The following is a 13626-nucleotide window of genomic DNA, read 5'->3' on the forward strand; positions in this document are numbered from 1 at the left end:
CTGTCAAAATTCTGCTGAGGAAAAATATCACTTCTAATTCTGATTTAAATTATATAAGCATATGCCGTAAGAGTCATATTTATTTGGCTGCCTGATGTTCGAACAACCAAGTAACAGCTCTTGAACAAAAGGAAAGTTTCCCTCTGAAGAAAGCAATAAAATCCATTTCTTTTTGAGTGTTTTGAAACAGTCCCATGAAGAGCCCTGCCTTAAACCCTATAAAGTTTTGATCAAAATGCAAAACTGGGCATTTGACAGTTACACAGGATGATGTCAGGACTATTAAAAAAATAAAGGTAGAAATTTAAACGTCAGTTGCTTGATGCTGGTGATCATTTCAGTTTTTTCTTGGTTTCCCCAGTGGCCTTCCTGCCTCCAGACTTCAGTGACACCATTCAACCAACAATAACAGCTCAAATTTAGGCTACAGCCCTGAATCAAAATTTAGTTAAAGGAGATGCTGTTGTTCCAGGCTTTTAAGCTTAAGCTTAATAATTTGCAAAGGAAGTTTCTCTCACTGCCTCAGCAATAGTCACTTATATATTTAGTATTGTTCCTTAAAGACAGTCTCATCTGACAGTCGGAATGCTGCATATCCTTGCCAACAAACTTGCCTGTGTGTTATTTCTGAGTGGGCTAGAAGTCCATAAGTGAACGCTTTAGAATAAGCCACGCAAATGAATACAGAAGCAAAAAGAAAAAAGGCACCATGTTGATTTGTTGTCTAGACAGAAATGTATCTGCTAACACATCACCAGACATTAGTCAAAGCTGCCTGTTCTGTCTCAGATATGCAGAATCAGGTAGTTCCTTCAAGGGAAGAAAATCAGTGATGGGCAATGTGATACAATATTCTAAATTAGGCAACAATCATTAGCGCTAATCTGTGGCTTCACGTGCAGTTATTAGGAGAAAATCTCACTTGGCTTTACGCTGCTCATTATTCACAATTTATTGTTATTATTATTGACCTTGGGATCCAGCTATCCATTGTAAACATTTGGTGCTATATTTGATATAAAATTTGTGATTTTTAAAAAACTACTTTTACGTTAGGAATATTATTGCAAATTGTGACTTGGTTGGTTTGAGGGAAAAATGAAAACATTCACTTAAAGCTATTGAATACTGTTTAGCTTTCTACAAAGATAAGTGGGAAAGATAACTACTTGCAGAAATAACAAACTATAATAAACTGTACTTTGAGCATCTTGAGTTCAAGTACTGGTCAACTTGATCTAAAGTGTTAGAAGGCTATTTTAAAAAAATCTCAACTTGGTTGATCTGAAACATCTGTGCCCCTTCCTCCCCTACCTCTGCCTACCACCCCAAACCATTAAAATTATTTGGTCTTTCTATTTTGTTAACTGTATGAGCCCTGGGGTCTGTACGCATGAGGTGGAATTATCAGCCCACAGACCTCAGAAGGTTATGTAGTTCACCCTTGAGATGATTTATATCTATAATCTTGACAGTTGCGAAGTTAACACAAACACTGTTTTTAAACCCTGGCCAGTCACTCTTAGAGTAAGTTAACTTTCCCACAATCTAGAATAAATATGACATTTGCCTGCAGTCAGTCAGCACAACATCAGAGCACAGCATCACATGGTCATAAGGTCTCCTCTTGCTATTTTTACATTCAGTTAAAATTTCTAAAGAAATTGGAAAAAAAAAAAAAAAAGAAGTTTCCTTACATTGAGGAACCCCACCTGTCCAGCCTGCTGACCAGCATCAGGGCAGACAAGTTGGACAAACTCTTTGAGCGTCTCCTGAGGGTGATAGCGGATGGCCGGGTGGGAGAAGTAAGGCCCAGGCTGCTGGATGATGGGTGATGTCGGAAAATGAAGAGTCGATGGTGTCGCGTGTGGACTTGCTGGAGGAAAAGAAAACCTCAGAGTCAAAAAGAGAAAGACCTGCTTTGCCACAGCTTTTACGCCGGATTCAACTTCTTTTTTAAATATCTTCTTCTGACCCAATTCATAGTAACCGCTGACATGGCAGGACTGAACACTGGGTGGGTCTGATAGATTTTCTTCCTTGAAGCTCTAAGACAAACATGGAGGTTAAATTCGGGTAGAGTTTCAAGCTGTCTTTCTATTTTCAGTGGACATGAGTTATATAGGCATTAATAATCCTTGGTGAAGCTGAAGATTATTCATTACCTTAAGAGCCTTTTTAATGAAGCAAGCAATAAAAAATGTATTTGGTAGATTAGACCTGATTTAACTGACATTACATATGACAAATTCCAGTTTGCACATATGGACCCGCTTTCATGCTGAGCTATCCGTAGACAATAATTCATTGTTAAAGCTCTTATACCCCTCTCAAGGAAATTTCTAGGGACTAATTCAGGATGAAGTTTTTTTTGAAGTCTGTAGTAAATGATCACTTAATGAACCCAATGCAATGTGGGTGCCTCACTTTATACAGAAGGTTTATGTTGTCTTTTTTTCTTTTTTGCCATTTCAAAGGCAAACTCAGGAATGCATAGGTGTTAATTAGAGTAGGGGAACCCACAGGCTGAGGAGGCAGGCAGTGACCCCTGCTAAACTGCTGGCCCTCTGCGTGTACAAACTGATGATGGACTCAGATAACTCTCACTGCCCTGTACTTGAACCTTGCTAAATTTCAGTGATACAGGAAGAAGACAGCATTAGATTAAAAAACGTATGAGAGGCGCTGAATAGTTTTTCCCGAGAGAACTTCTGCCCTGACACTGGAAGGGTGGCTGGTGAAGCCTGCTGGAGGGCAGGAGGGGCACGTGGGAAGGGAAGGCACTCCAAGCAAGTAACGTCAAGACAGCAGCTCTCACTTCTCAGTGAGGGCCGGAAACAGCTCCCAAATCAAAGCAGGTGAGAGTATTTCTCTTTCCTTGCTTTTTGTAGTTTAAATCTTTAACCTCAAGGAGACGCTGCAAAGAGAAAACAAAGGAATATCCAAATATTTGGAGAATAAGACTTTCCTAATACGGAGAGTGACACAGAAAACTGAAGGGCAACTGACAAGACTGGCCTCACTTCCTACCACTGTCCCCTCAGCATGGCTGAGGACTGCTGAAACCGATGCATCCCTAGGGACCCCTGGGCATGGGTTCTTGGTCCCCTAGCAGGATAACTTTAGGTCTGGGGCATTTTCTGACTACTAGTTGGAACGGCGAGGACTCTGAGGTTCAGAAGGGCATCTGCAATTTTTAAAGAGTAGAAATGGGGGGTTGGAGGGGAAGCAACCATCCAGTTCATACCTTGCAGGTGACCCGATGGGACCTTTCATTCATGTAACCTTTCATCTATCCCCAAATCTTCCTAGGCTCCTACTGTGGGCTGGGGACACAACACTGAGACAACACAAAGTTTTGTCTTCAGTCATATAATGGAGGGCATCCTGAACATCACCTCTTCAAACCAGAATTCTTGCCACCTTCCACCCCTCATACTTGTTTTTCTCTCTTCTCCATTTTGTAAATAACTTTCCTATCCAGTTAATGATTCTCTGTCATATCCCAGAACAGCGTCTGGCACTCGATATGCATTTGTTGACGGTACAATGAATGACTGACTATATGAATGGTACAGAAATTAATAAAGTAACCATACCAATAAATATAAATCTAAAATTTTTTTTAACCTGGCAAAACGCCAGGCAGCATCTAGGAAAACTGGTAAAACTTAGGACTTCATACGATGAATGATAAATCTTGGAATCCATTATTGCCTGAGTTCAAATCCACAGCTAAAAAGTTAAATGGCTCTGGTCATCTCTTACTCTACAAATTGTGCTGTTGGCGTTAAAGAACCAAAGAAATTTTTTTATCTAATAAGGTACAGTTGTCTTTGCTGGTAGCAAGAAACTCTGACCAGGTGCCCTGCACTTGACCAAACAGTTTTCAGTCAGAGATGGAATGTGGCATTTCCCGGATGAGGCGGGGAGTGCACTCAGCATAACATGACACACTCTTGCAGCAGGTCAAACACCAAGGTGGCCACTCCACTGTCAAGGGCCCCAGGAAGCAGGCCTTCGGGATAAAGTGGCGATGTCTCAAGCGTTCAGTGGAAAGTGATGAACGGTTTGTTAGATTATGAAATTGAGAATTCTGCCCAAGGGAAAAAATTCACTTGAGCAAAGATTGGGCAGATAAAAATTAAAGAAACCTAATAGAGGAAGTAATTCAACAGGATCATGAAACCCCTCCTTTAATTGTTAATAAACAGCCTTGCCCTCTTTTTGTTGTTAAATACGTAAAAGAAAATCATTAACAGCTTACATTTTTCTCCTTTTGGGGGGGGGGAGGCTAATTAGGTTTATTTATTTATTTCTTTGATGGTGGTACTGGGGATGGAACCCAGGACCTCATGCATGCTAGGCGTGCACTCTACCACAGAGCTATACCCTCCCCACCAACAGCTTAAATTTAGACCTTAGTTTCTTCATTACATTTAACTGAAAACAATATATTCACCTTTTCCGTGTGTCATAGAGTGTATTTTAATGTAAACCTCAGAACACATGGCACTATATGCAGTTAATTTTACAATGACTGATTTATGAGAATCAATTACTTCTTAATTAATACCAGGAAGTCATTGAGCCTGTAGATTCAAATGAGACAACTGCTGAGTCTGCATTTCAAAGGGTCATCCTTCACAACCCTCACTTTCTCAGGCCTTGGACTGTCTGGTTCAGCCATTAGTCCACTGTCAAACTGGGTATAAATCCTTCAAGTCCCTGGGCTTTAATTTCTTCGAACAGAAAACAGTTGTGTTGCAGAGATCACACAGCTCTGTTACATAGTATGAAATACATGCAATTTCTCTGGGTAACCTGCTAGCAGTACCCTTGTCCTGGACAATGAGACAGCATCCGCTTCTTCTGTTGTTCTGAAGCTCAGACTTAAGATCTCATCAGTGTTTGAATATGGTCTTCCTTCTTCTCTCTTTCTTGTTTTCTTTCCTTTATCTTGGATTGGATGTTTAGTGGGCCTAAGTTTTTGTCCAGGTAGCCTCCAATTATTTTAGAAAAGGTCACTGGCATTAAATCAATCAATCAGCTATTCAATCAGTGAAATTCATTTAATGTATTTTGAGATGGTCCAATCAGGCCCTACGGAAGCGAAACTATCATTGTGAAGCTGGCATGGTGCTAATGTAATGCACAGAGAATGGTATGAGTCCAAATTTTTGACGGAGAAAAACATCTCTTATGGATGTGTGTGTGTGTGAGTAGTTGACACAATAAAAAATTATAGCACATTATGTAAATGCATATTTAGATCCTTTAAAATGTGCATTATTTACTTGAGAGTCAATAAAGGCTTTTCTCAAGTGGTTACAGTTTATTGCAGAGCATCCATCTGTATCCATGTTGATGTTAATACAATTTTGTGTATTCAGAGGCACTACAAAATTGGCTGCTTCTGGGCTCTAATACTTGTAGTCCTCCCCTAGGCCAGGAGCAGCAGAAAGTGTCAGAGACACTCCACTCTCCTGGATGTATCTCACTGCTAGTTTAAACTTTAACCAGAGGCCAGACTTGTTCCAAACAACTGCTTGGGCTTTTCACAAAGAATACAAGTAAGATGGGAAGGAAGGAAATTTGATCAGGGTTCTTCGGCTGGAATGGCACTGCCTACACATTCTAAACAGAGTAGCCACAGTGAAAGAAGCAGAGACCCAGAATTTCCCAAAGGGTGTAGGCCCAGTTATTTATTGCAAAATGATCATATTACTGGATACTTAAAAACAAGAAAGCAGGTCAGGCAGGTTGGTTTACTTGTTTGCGACACCCCCCCCCCCCCAATTATTTAAAAGACTCACTCGGTTTTAGCTTGAAAGAGAAAAAGTAAAAAGTTCAACATGCTTGAATATGTATTTTTTAACTTAAAAAATCCTTCCTCCTCCTTCCCTCCTGGGGAAGGAGAAGGTCAAGGTCATTGCTGTATCATTGTGTATGCTGAGAGCCTTACATGGTCCACAACCGATTCTTGGGTCTGAGAGGCCACTACAGGGAGGGGGCTGTGTACACACATATTCTAGCTCAAAGAGGATGACACTGGGGAGATGGCCTGATAGCTCTGGAATCTTGCATTTCATTCTAAGTTTTAGGAAGAAGAAGAGATCTAAGAAAGCCATCTCTCTCTACCCTTCCCAGCAGTTTTGCCCAAACTCAACCTCCAAGAATTCTAATAACCCTTCTGCATTTTTTTCTCAAACCAAAATGTTATGGCTGAAATATGCTCTTCTATTTAGCCCCGACATTGCCTGAATTGCTTTATTTCTTGTACATGCTTTATTTCTTCTGCAGACTCTCCCAGACTGCACAGGGACTAGGCCCTTTTTCATGTTAGCTTTTGCTTTTGGGCACTGGGCCCTTAGATCCTACTCTGTCTTCTTTGGGAGGCTCCCAAGATAAGCCATCAAGAGAACAGTGCAACCGATAAAATCTAATCCTCCTTCAGGTGCAGAGTGTTCTTAAGACAGTGTTGCAAACAGCCTTCTTCCCTCACAGAGTGAAGCATCACTCCCAAGCCCTGGCATTTGCAAAACTCCAGTCTTAACCATTAATCGACACTAAGTCAGCGGCAACAGGTGAGATTCCAAACTGTTTCTCTCCGTTAGCACCGCTAGAAGAAAAAGCTACTCATCTGTCTTCAGGGGTAAGATATTCTTTAGACAAAAATAACCACTTCCATACAAGGTGGCATTAAGAACTCCTGACTACTCATATTTAGAAGTAAAGATTTTTAATAAGGCAGAGCTCTAAAAGGAGGAGGAAGTGGAAGCAAAAAAAAAAAAAAAAAAAAAAAAAAAAAACTGCACTTAAAAAAAAGCCTTCCAGAAGGGCAAATGGAACCTGAATTGTTTGGGTTGTCAACTATTATGTAGTTTGCTCCTTCAGAAATTCAAAACCACATATAACACCTTGATAGCCTCCCTAAAGCTGAGAAATCTATCTTAATGGTCCACAGTTATAATTTATAAATCACACATGAGTCAGACCTGCCATTTATGAAAGCCTAGAAGTTTGGAGTTATGGGATTTATTTTAATAGAGACACAAGGGACAAGGACTTGGCAATGGTTTTCAAGCCTTTAGGATGTGGCGCCTTTTCCAAATAACAAACCTTTGACTCAAGGCAAACCAAGATTTTCAAAACATGGAGTACACAACTTTAACATCGGTGAGATGCCTGCAAAAGAACCTGAGTATGTCAAATGAGAGAAATACATGGCATTGCACGATGACTTGCGAAACACCAGTATTTTTATGTTCATGCCACCCATGTAAGTGACTACACCACAGTAGATTTCCAAGATAGCTGATGTGTTCTATTCCACTTGAATTAAGGGATCTTCCAAATATCTTTTGGAAAAACAGACAAAAAAAAAAAAAAATTGAGAGCTGGGTGGGGGTGGGGGGCAGGTGAGGATCTTTTAAAATTTTAATTTAGATTATTTTTGGCTACTTAAAAACCTTTCTTACACAAAGGCCCTGGTTTATAACCTAGTCCATGGATTGACAAACATTTTCTGTAAAAGCCAGAGAGGCTATAGTTTAGGCTTTGCTGGCCTCCTGGTTTTTGCTGCAACTGCTGGACTCTGCTACTACAGAAGTAGCCATCGATACTACACAAACAAATGAATGTGGCCCTGTTCCAGTAAAATTTTATTTAAAAAAACAGGCAGACGGCTAAATCTGGCTGGTGGGCCGTACTTTGCTGGGTCCTGGTGCAGACCCACATAAGTCCTGTTCAGTCTCCAAACACTTGCAAAGCTCTGCTTGTGAACCAGCACCAGCCAATCACTGTTCCTTCCACTTCCTCCCTACCAGCTGGCCTTCTGCTGAAGCCTTCCCTTTCTGAAGGTCTCCAAAGCAATCTGCTTGCCTTCCGTATCTCCACTGACTAGCCATGCACTGTCACTCTTTTGACTGTCCCTCTTCACCATTACTTAACGTGCCTCGGGGATGTGCTGGTTTCCTACATCTGTGTGTATATCATGTCAAGTTAAACATACAGTCAGAAAAGTAGAGAAGTATAAGGACCATGGAGCTCTGGAGTCAGATAGACATGGATTTAAATTCTAGCTCCATCATTTACCAGCTGTGTTTCAAGTTCCCAAGCTTCTTGCAGTTTACCATCTGTATAATGGGGCCAATACCTCACAGATTTCTTCTGAGGATTAAATGAGCCAATGTATCTAAGGCACGTGGAGCAGTTCCTGCCCACGGGGTTAAGCAATCATCAATAAATAGCTTCGTTTATTTGTAATACTATGATAGGTAAGGATGGGAATGGGGATGAGAAATGAATACACTGGAATTTGCTCCCATGTGCTCGGGATCTGTCCAAATTGTAGAATACACGGGGGAAAGGAAGCTGTTGCCCACCCGTCTCAGGCAAATGAGGACATAAATCCTGATAAAAGAGTATGAGCTGTTAGACTGCACATGACATGAGGGTCTTGAAAAAAGTTTCATAAACAGTAAAATGCAAAACCAAAGCAACAATAGAAGCGATCCTGAGGTAGCCGCCATAGGTCCCATAGAAACAGTGACTGTAAAGGCCCTTTTGTGATGGAAGATACTTTGAATCCTCACCTCTGCTTAAATCTGAGATTTAACCTGGAGACTTACAATTCTGGCATAGTCTCTCTCCAGACTCCATTTTTTCCTTAGACCTACAATCCCTGAGTGCCCATCTTGCCTCCCCCTTTACCATGTACCCCGCTGCTACCCAGGCATGTTTCTGACCTAACAGGATTCTGAGCATGGCCTCTTCACGGTCTCCCAAACCCGGATGGAATGGACTTGCACAGCCCGCCATCTTAGTGATGGGAGTTGCTTAGCAGAGAGCCAGTGTTTTTGCTTAAAAAGTTTTTTAGAAGATATGGGGTACTTTTTAGGAAAAGTTTCTAATTCTATAAAGAGACTTGGGTTTTGCCTCTGTCACTGCCTGGCTTTACATGCAGGCAACTTTCTCTCCCCTGTAGTTCTCTCAAGGGCAAGATGAGCAGTTCGAACTCAACAGCCGCTGAGGCTCATCCAGCTTAAATTCCAGTGAAATTTAGTCTCTGGGATTACATTCACAAATAACTCAGTGCAACTGACCCAGAGGTAATAACACTGAGATCTAAAATATCTGAAACAAGGGAGTGTGCGGCTTTTAAAAGAAATTATTTTTTGAATGTTTCTGGGATATTAAGTTCTGGGGTATATCTGGACTCAGTCAGGTAGCCTGACTTTGGGAATGGGAAGGCTGGGATATTTAGGGTTTTAAAAACCTTGAGTGAACGTGCTAGTTGAAACTCTGTGAGATGGAGCCCCAGCCTCTGGGTCCTGACAGGACCTCTTCTCTGAATAAACCACATTCGTGCACAAACTGCTTAAGCCGTCACAGAGTCTACAGTGTGCCAGACAGTATGCTCGACCCTGGGCTGTTTACTATCCTTAGAGTTGTGTTTTTAGATTAAATTAAGACGTGAAAATAATCAGGATCATACAATGCACCATGGCAATACGAGATAACCGGGAGTCAAGAGTTGAGCTGTTCTCAACTGTTTTCATGGACCTGGAAGCCCACGGTCCATGGACTAAGAGTCACTTTTCTAAGAACTGTATTTGACCTGTGCTCTGCAAGCCTGACCTGCAGGACTAAGTCGCTTGGCTGGTGGCAGAGCTGAGCCCGTGCCCCGCACTCCTTTCTCCCGTACTGGACAGCTTTTAGTTTTGCCTGCCCATCAGTCCTTCTGGGAACAGCACTCTAATGTTTCCTTGGATAAGTAGCCTTCCCTCCACCCCAGTCTTAGTGTAGACTTAACCCTCCCCCCAGCTCTGGGGGTGGGCATGTAACCCAGGCCACACCCACAAGAAACTCCATGATCTTTTAGACATAAAGCGTATTTTAAAAGCGAGCAAATGACCCAAACCAGGCCAATCAGAGCCATCAGCATCCAGAAGTGGGACCCTTCCTAGATCTCCTGTGAGAAACCTGTTCTCCTTCCCTTAGGATTGTTAAATTGGTGGGAAATAAGCCTGGAGCTGCTCACATCATTAGTGAGGAGATTTAACCTACGAATGAAGTTCACACAAAGGACAGCAGAGCCAGAAAAGAGAAAGACACAGATTTCTGAAGGTATCACCTGAACATCTGGATCTAGCACTACCTGAAGCCATAAACCCTTTAACTTTTCCGTTACATGAAACAATCCAGTATTTTCTTTTGGGGAAACTGGAGGGGTGGTGAAGCAGTCTGGTTGGGTTCTTTCACTCATAAGAATATTTTACTTGAAAGAGTGCTTATTATCATATCTCCTGTTCATTACTGGATATGCCACAAATCAGTAACTCTTATTATGGTATTCAAGAATTTGGGGATTCAGGGAGATACAGAGATATCCCTCAGGGATACCGAAGCTTTCTAAATTCACATTGTATGCCAACAGGAGAGACCCACACAAACTGAACAAATAAATTCAAATCCCCACAAATACTTTACATATCTGTGCTGTATTGTCCCTTTCTTCAGTTCCCCTCTCATGAATCTCATCCTGGTAATAATTATTTGCCTGTTCTTCTGTTCTACTACGTTGCAGGGGCAGGACTGGCTTCTCTGGTTTGTTCATTGGGGCCCAGCACACTGCCTGGCAGATGACACGTTCTCAAAAATTATTTGCTGAATGGACTGGTAAATCGCAAAGGTGCTGATCGCTTTAACAAGAGCCATGCCTGAATGAAGACAAGCCAAAGCCAGGCCTTCACTGGGGCTACAAGGCTAATCATCATTGGAGGGGCCTCACCTGCCCCACTGGGGACACTCCCCTGTTCTTCCAACCACACAAGAGTGATGGGATGGGTACCCAGGCTGGCTCACTTCCCTGAGGCCCCCCTCTCTTCTAGATCATGAGGCTCCTCCCAGAGAGGAGAAACACATACTCCTTCTGGACCCGCAAGAGCAGATGAGCAAGAGAACTGGGGGTGGGGAGTGAGGAATGAGGGAAGTGAGAATTCTTTCAAGAGGACCACACATAAAAACATAAGGACATGGGGATGGGGGAATCTGGGATAGTTAACATTTAGTAACATACTAGCCACATACCACGGCTTTCCATAGGTCACTTCCTCCTCCTGTTAGCATCTTAAAGTTCTGTACAGGTGGGAAAACAGAGGCCAGTGGAGGATGGGTAGGTGACTTGCACAAGCTTATTCAGATCCCAAGTGGCCGGCGAGGATCTGAATTCTAAGCCGGCTGACTCCACAGACCGTGCCCTTTTCACCGCACTCTGCTGCTCCCGTTTGAGTTATTTTTCAGAGGTTAGATGGTCTCTTTCCTGTCACGATTTTTCCCTCCCAGGTCCCTTATGACTAGAATCCAACCTGACAACCCTGATGTTCCTCACATGTGTTTTGTACGTAAGAAAAATGAATTGTTTGAGGGGGAAAAAGGCAACTGCCATTTAGTACGAGGAAATGGCAAATGTAACCTTACTGCGGAAATACACATTTTAAAAAACATTCCACTGCATGTGAGTGACTACATACACTAGTTCCAGTCATACAAAGGATGCAGCGTGAAGCGGGCTGACTCTCGTGGTTCTGCAACCACATTAATGGGACTGAACATTCCTATTTTGAATATCAGTGCTCACCCCCTTTGCCTACAAGGATGATAAGCTGATACTCCATAAACATTGTTAAAGCTACAGTTCCATGCTACAGTAATTCACTTAACTTTAACATGATTTATGGTTCTGTCAATAGGGGAGGCTGAAAACCCTGCACTAAGGCTTCAGTGTGAGCTTCATATTTAAAACAGCCTCTGTGTGTGTGTGTGTGTGATAGAAAACATTCCACATAAAGAGGAGATACAAGTCCAATACTGACTTTTTATTCTACTCTGAAAAAAGGAGAATAAAGAATGTATCTCAATGTGGCATCAATGTTATATTAAGCTAAACCAGAAAGACCTGCTCGGGATTTATCTGATGATGTGATTTACAGTACAAGTGATACTATACTGGAAGTCTTATCAATGCCAGGATTTCAAGGAAATCTTGCTCAGAACCAGTACCTTCACTGTGTCTGCATACATGGATTTATGGTGGGGGCCGGGGAGGGCAGGTGGAGGGAGAGAGGGATGGATGGAGAGATGGAGAGGGTTAGAGAGAGAAAGGGGCAAGGAATTCCAAAAGAGAGCAGCTGTTTTTGTCCAGACGAGTTTAAATCTGGGTCCACGTGGTTGATCACCAATCACCCCATTCTTCTCTCAGGCACTCACCCTGGTGCATTTTGCCCCTTTAAGAGATTAAGGAGCCAATTGGTCTTCCTGCTCTAACCTGTCCTCCTTGGGACAACATATTAACAGATTCCACTGCAGAAGAGCTCTCTTTAGAAGTTTGCTGCGGGGATGACAAATTAACCCAGCAGGGTGTCCCACACATCTATCTCAGTACAAATTATTAGTGTAATAGAGCTTTTAGTTATGCATTTATCTAGTAATTATTGAACGGTTACACAAAACCAAGCTGAGCAGCCATGGCCCTTTATGAGGCTCGCTCGGTGGGTGGCCTTACAGTTAATTTAGGATACTTCTCCACTAAGCAGTTCACTTGCAGACAAATTAGCTCAACAGCCTTCTTCTTTAAATATTTTCCATGTCACAGTGAAACTCTTTACAATACAATAAAGGTACAGTTTTAATTACACGCTTCCTGACTTTTGTTTAGTTGTAGTTTTAAAACATTTGCTGGCACTGTTTTTTTCCTTCAGCTGGGCAGTCATAGCTGGTTGTTAAGTATCTGGCTAATGAATTTAATAATTTCCTGAACTGGGACTTAAAGGGCCTTTGCTAAAAAGCTGCTTTTCCTCTTTGCCATCCAGTCCCTTCAAAGCTCATCGACAAGGTTTCCCATTAGGCTGGGCACCAGCACTTGAGCAAACGCCGACCAGCCTTCCCAAGCCCTCTTTCCCTTTTTAGTGCTTCTCAAAGGTGGTACTTGTTAGGTCTGCGACGCCTGCATCTGAAAGTCAATTCTGGCAACTCTGATTGTAGAAAGACAACGTAATGTTTTCTCAAATGACACGCTCCCATAATAAATAAACACCTTGCGTCTGCTGGCAGATTATTTCAGCACCTTGTTAGCAACAGGTTCTTAATTGCTTCTCATTTTCCTGAGATGATTCAATTGCACTAAACCAGGAGAGACAAATTAGATTCAGCTCCACTGAAAGGAGCACCAGCCTGTTCTACAACTAAGTTAAAAAGCTTTCCTAAGAGGCAAAGACGTTTGCCCATATGATACAAGAAAGCGAAACAAACCCACCTCTTAGGCATGGGGGTCTGTGCTAAGGAAGGGAGCCATGGACACGACAGTGATGAAGCACCAGGGGATTGTCCCTCTTCAGGGTCCTCAGTTTGCATAGAAAATTTTATAATACTGCGGTAAATAGTCCATAAAAAGGAGATCAAATCATTTTCAGCTCGGCATTTCTCTTAACACCCGTTAACGCAGAAGCTCTTAATTAAAACCAAGCAAAGGTGTATCCAGCACTTACTCACTATGCTATGCATCTCCCTAAATGTTGCCAAATACACGCGCTTGACTATTATATTATTATTCCACACGGGGGA

At 42.2% G+C, this 13626-nt stretch overlaps 1 protein-coding gene across 8 annotated transcripts in view; it reads right to left on the bottom strand.

The window, feature by feature from the left end:
• NFIA (nuclear factor I A) overlaps positions 1 to 13626 on the bottom strand; it is a 534267-nt gene that overhangs the window by 53932 nt on the left and 466709 nt on the right. For 5 of the 8 annotated variants that reach the window (XM_064493521.1, XM_064493523.1, XM_064493524.1 and 2 more), the window contains exon 8: positions 1698 to 1876. In XM_064493521.1, coding sequence (XP_064349591.1) covers positions 1698 to 1876 — 179 coding nt within the window. The remainder of the gene's footprint in view (positions 1 to 1697; positions 1877 to 13626) is intronic. The other 3 variants (XM_064493522.1, XM_064493526.1, XM_031465250.2) reach the window with 1 other exon arrangement.

Source organism: Camelus dromedarius, chromosome 14, assembly GCF_036321535.1.
Source record: "Camelus dromedarius isolate mCamDro1 chromosome 14, mCamDro1.pat, whole genome shotgun sequence".
Lineage (NCBI taxonomy): Eukaryota > Metazoa > Chordata > Mammalia > Artiodactyla > Camelidae > Camelus > Camelus dromedarius.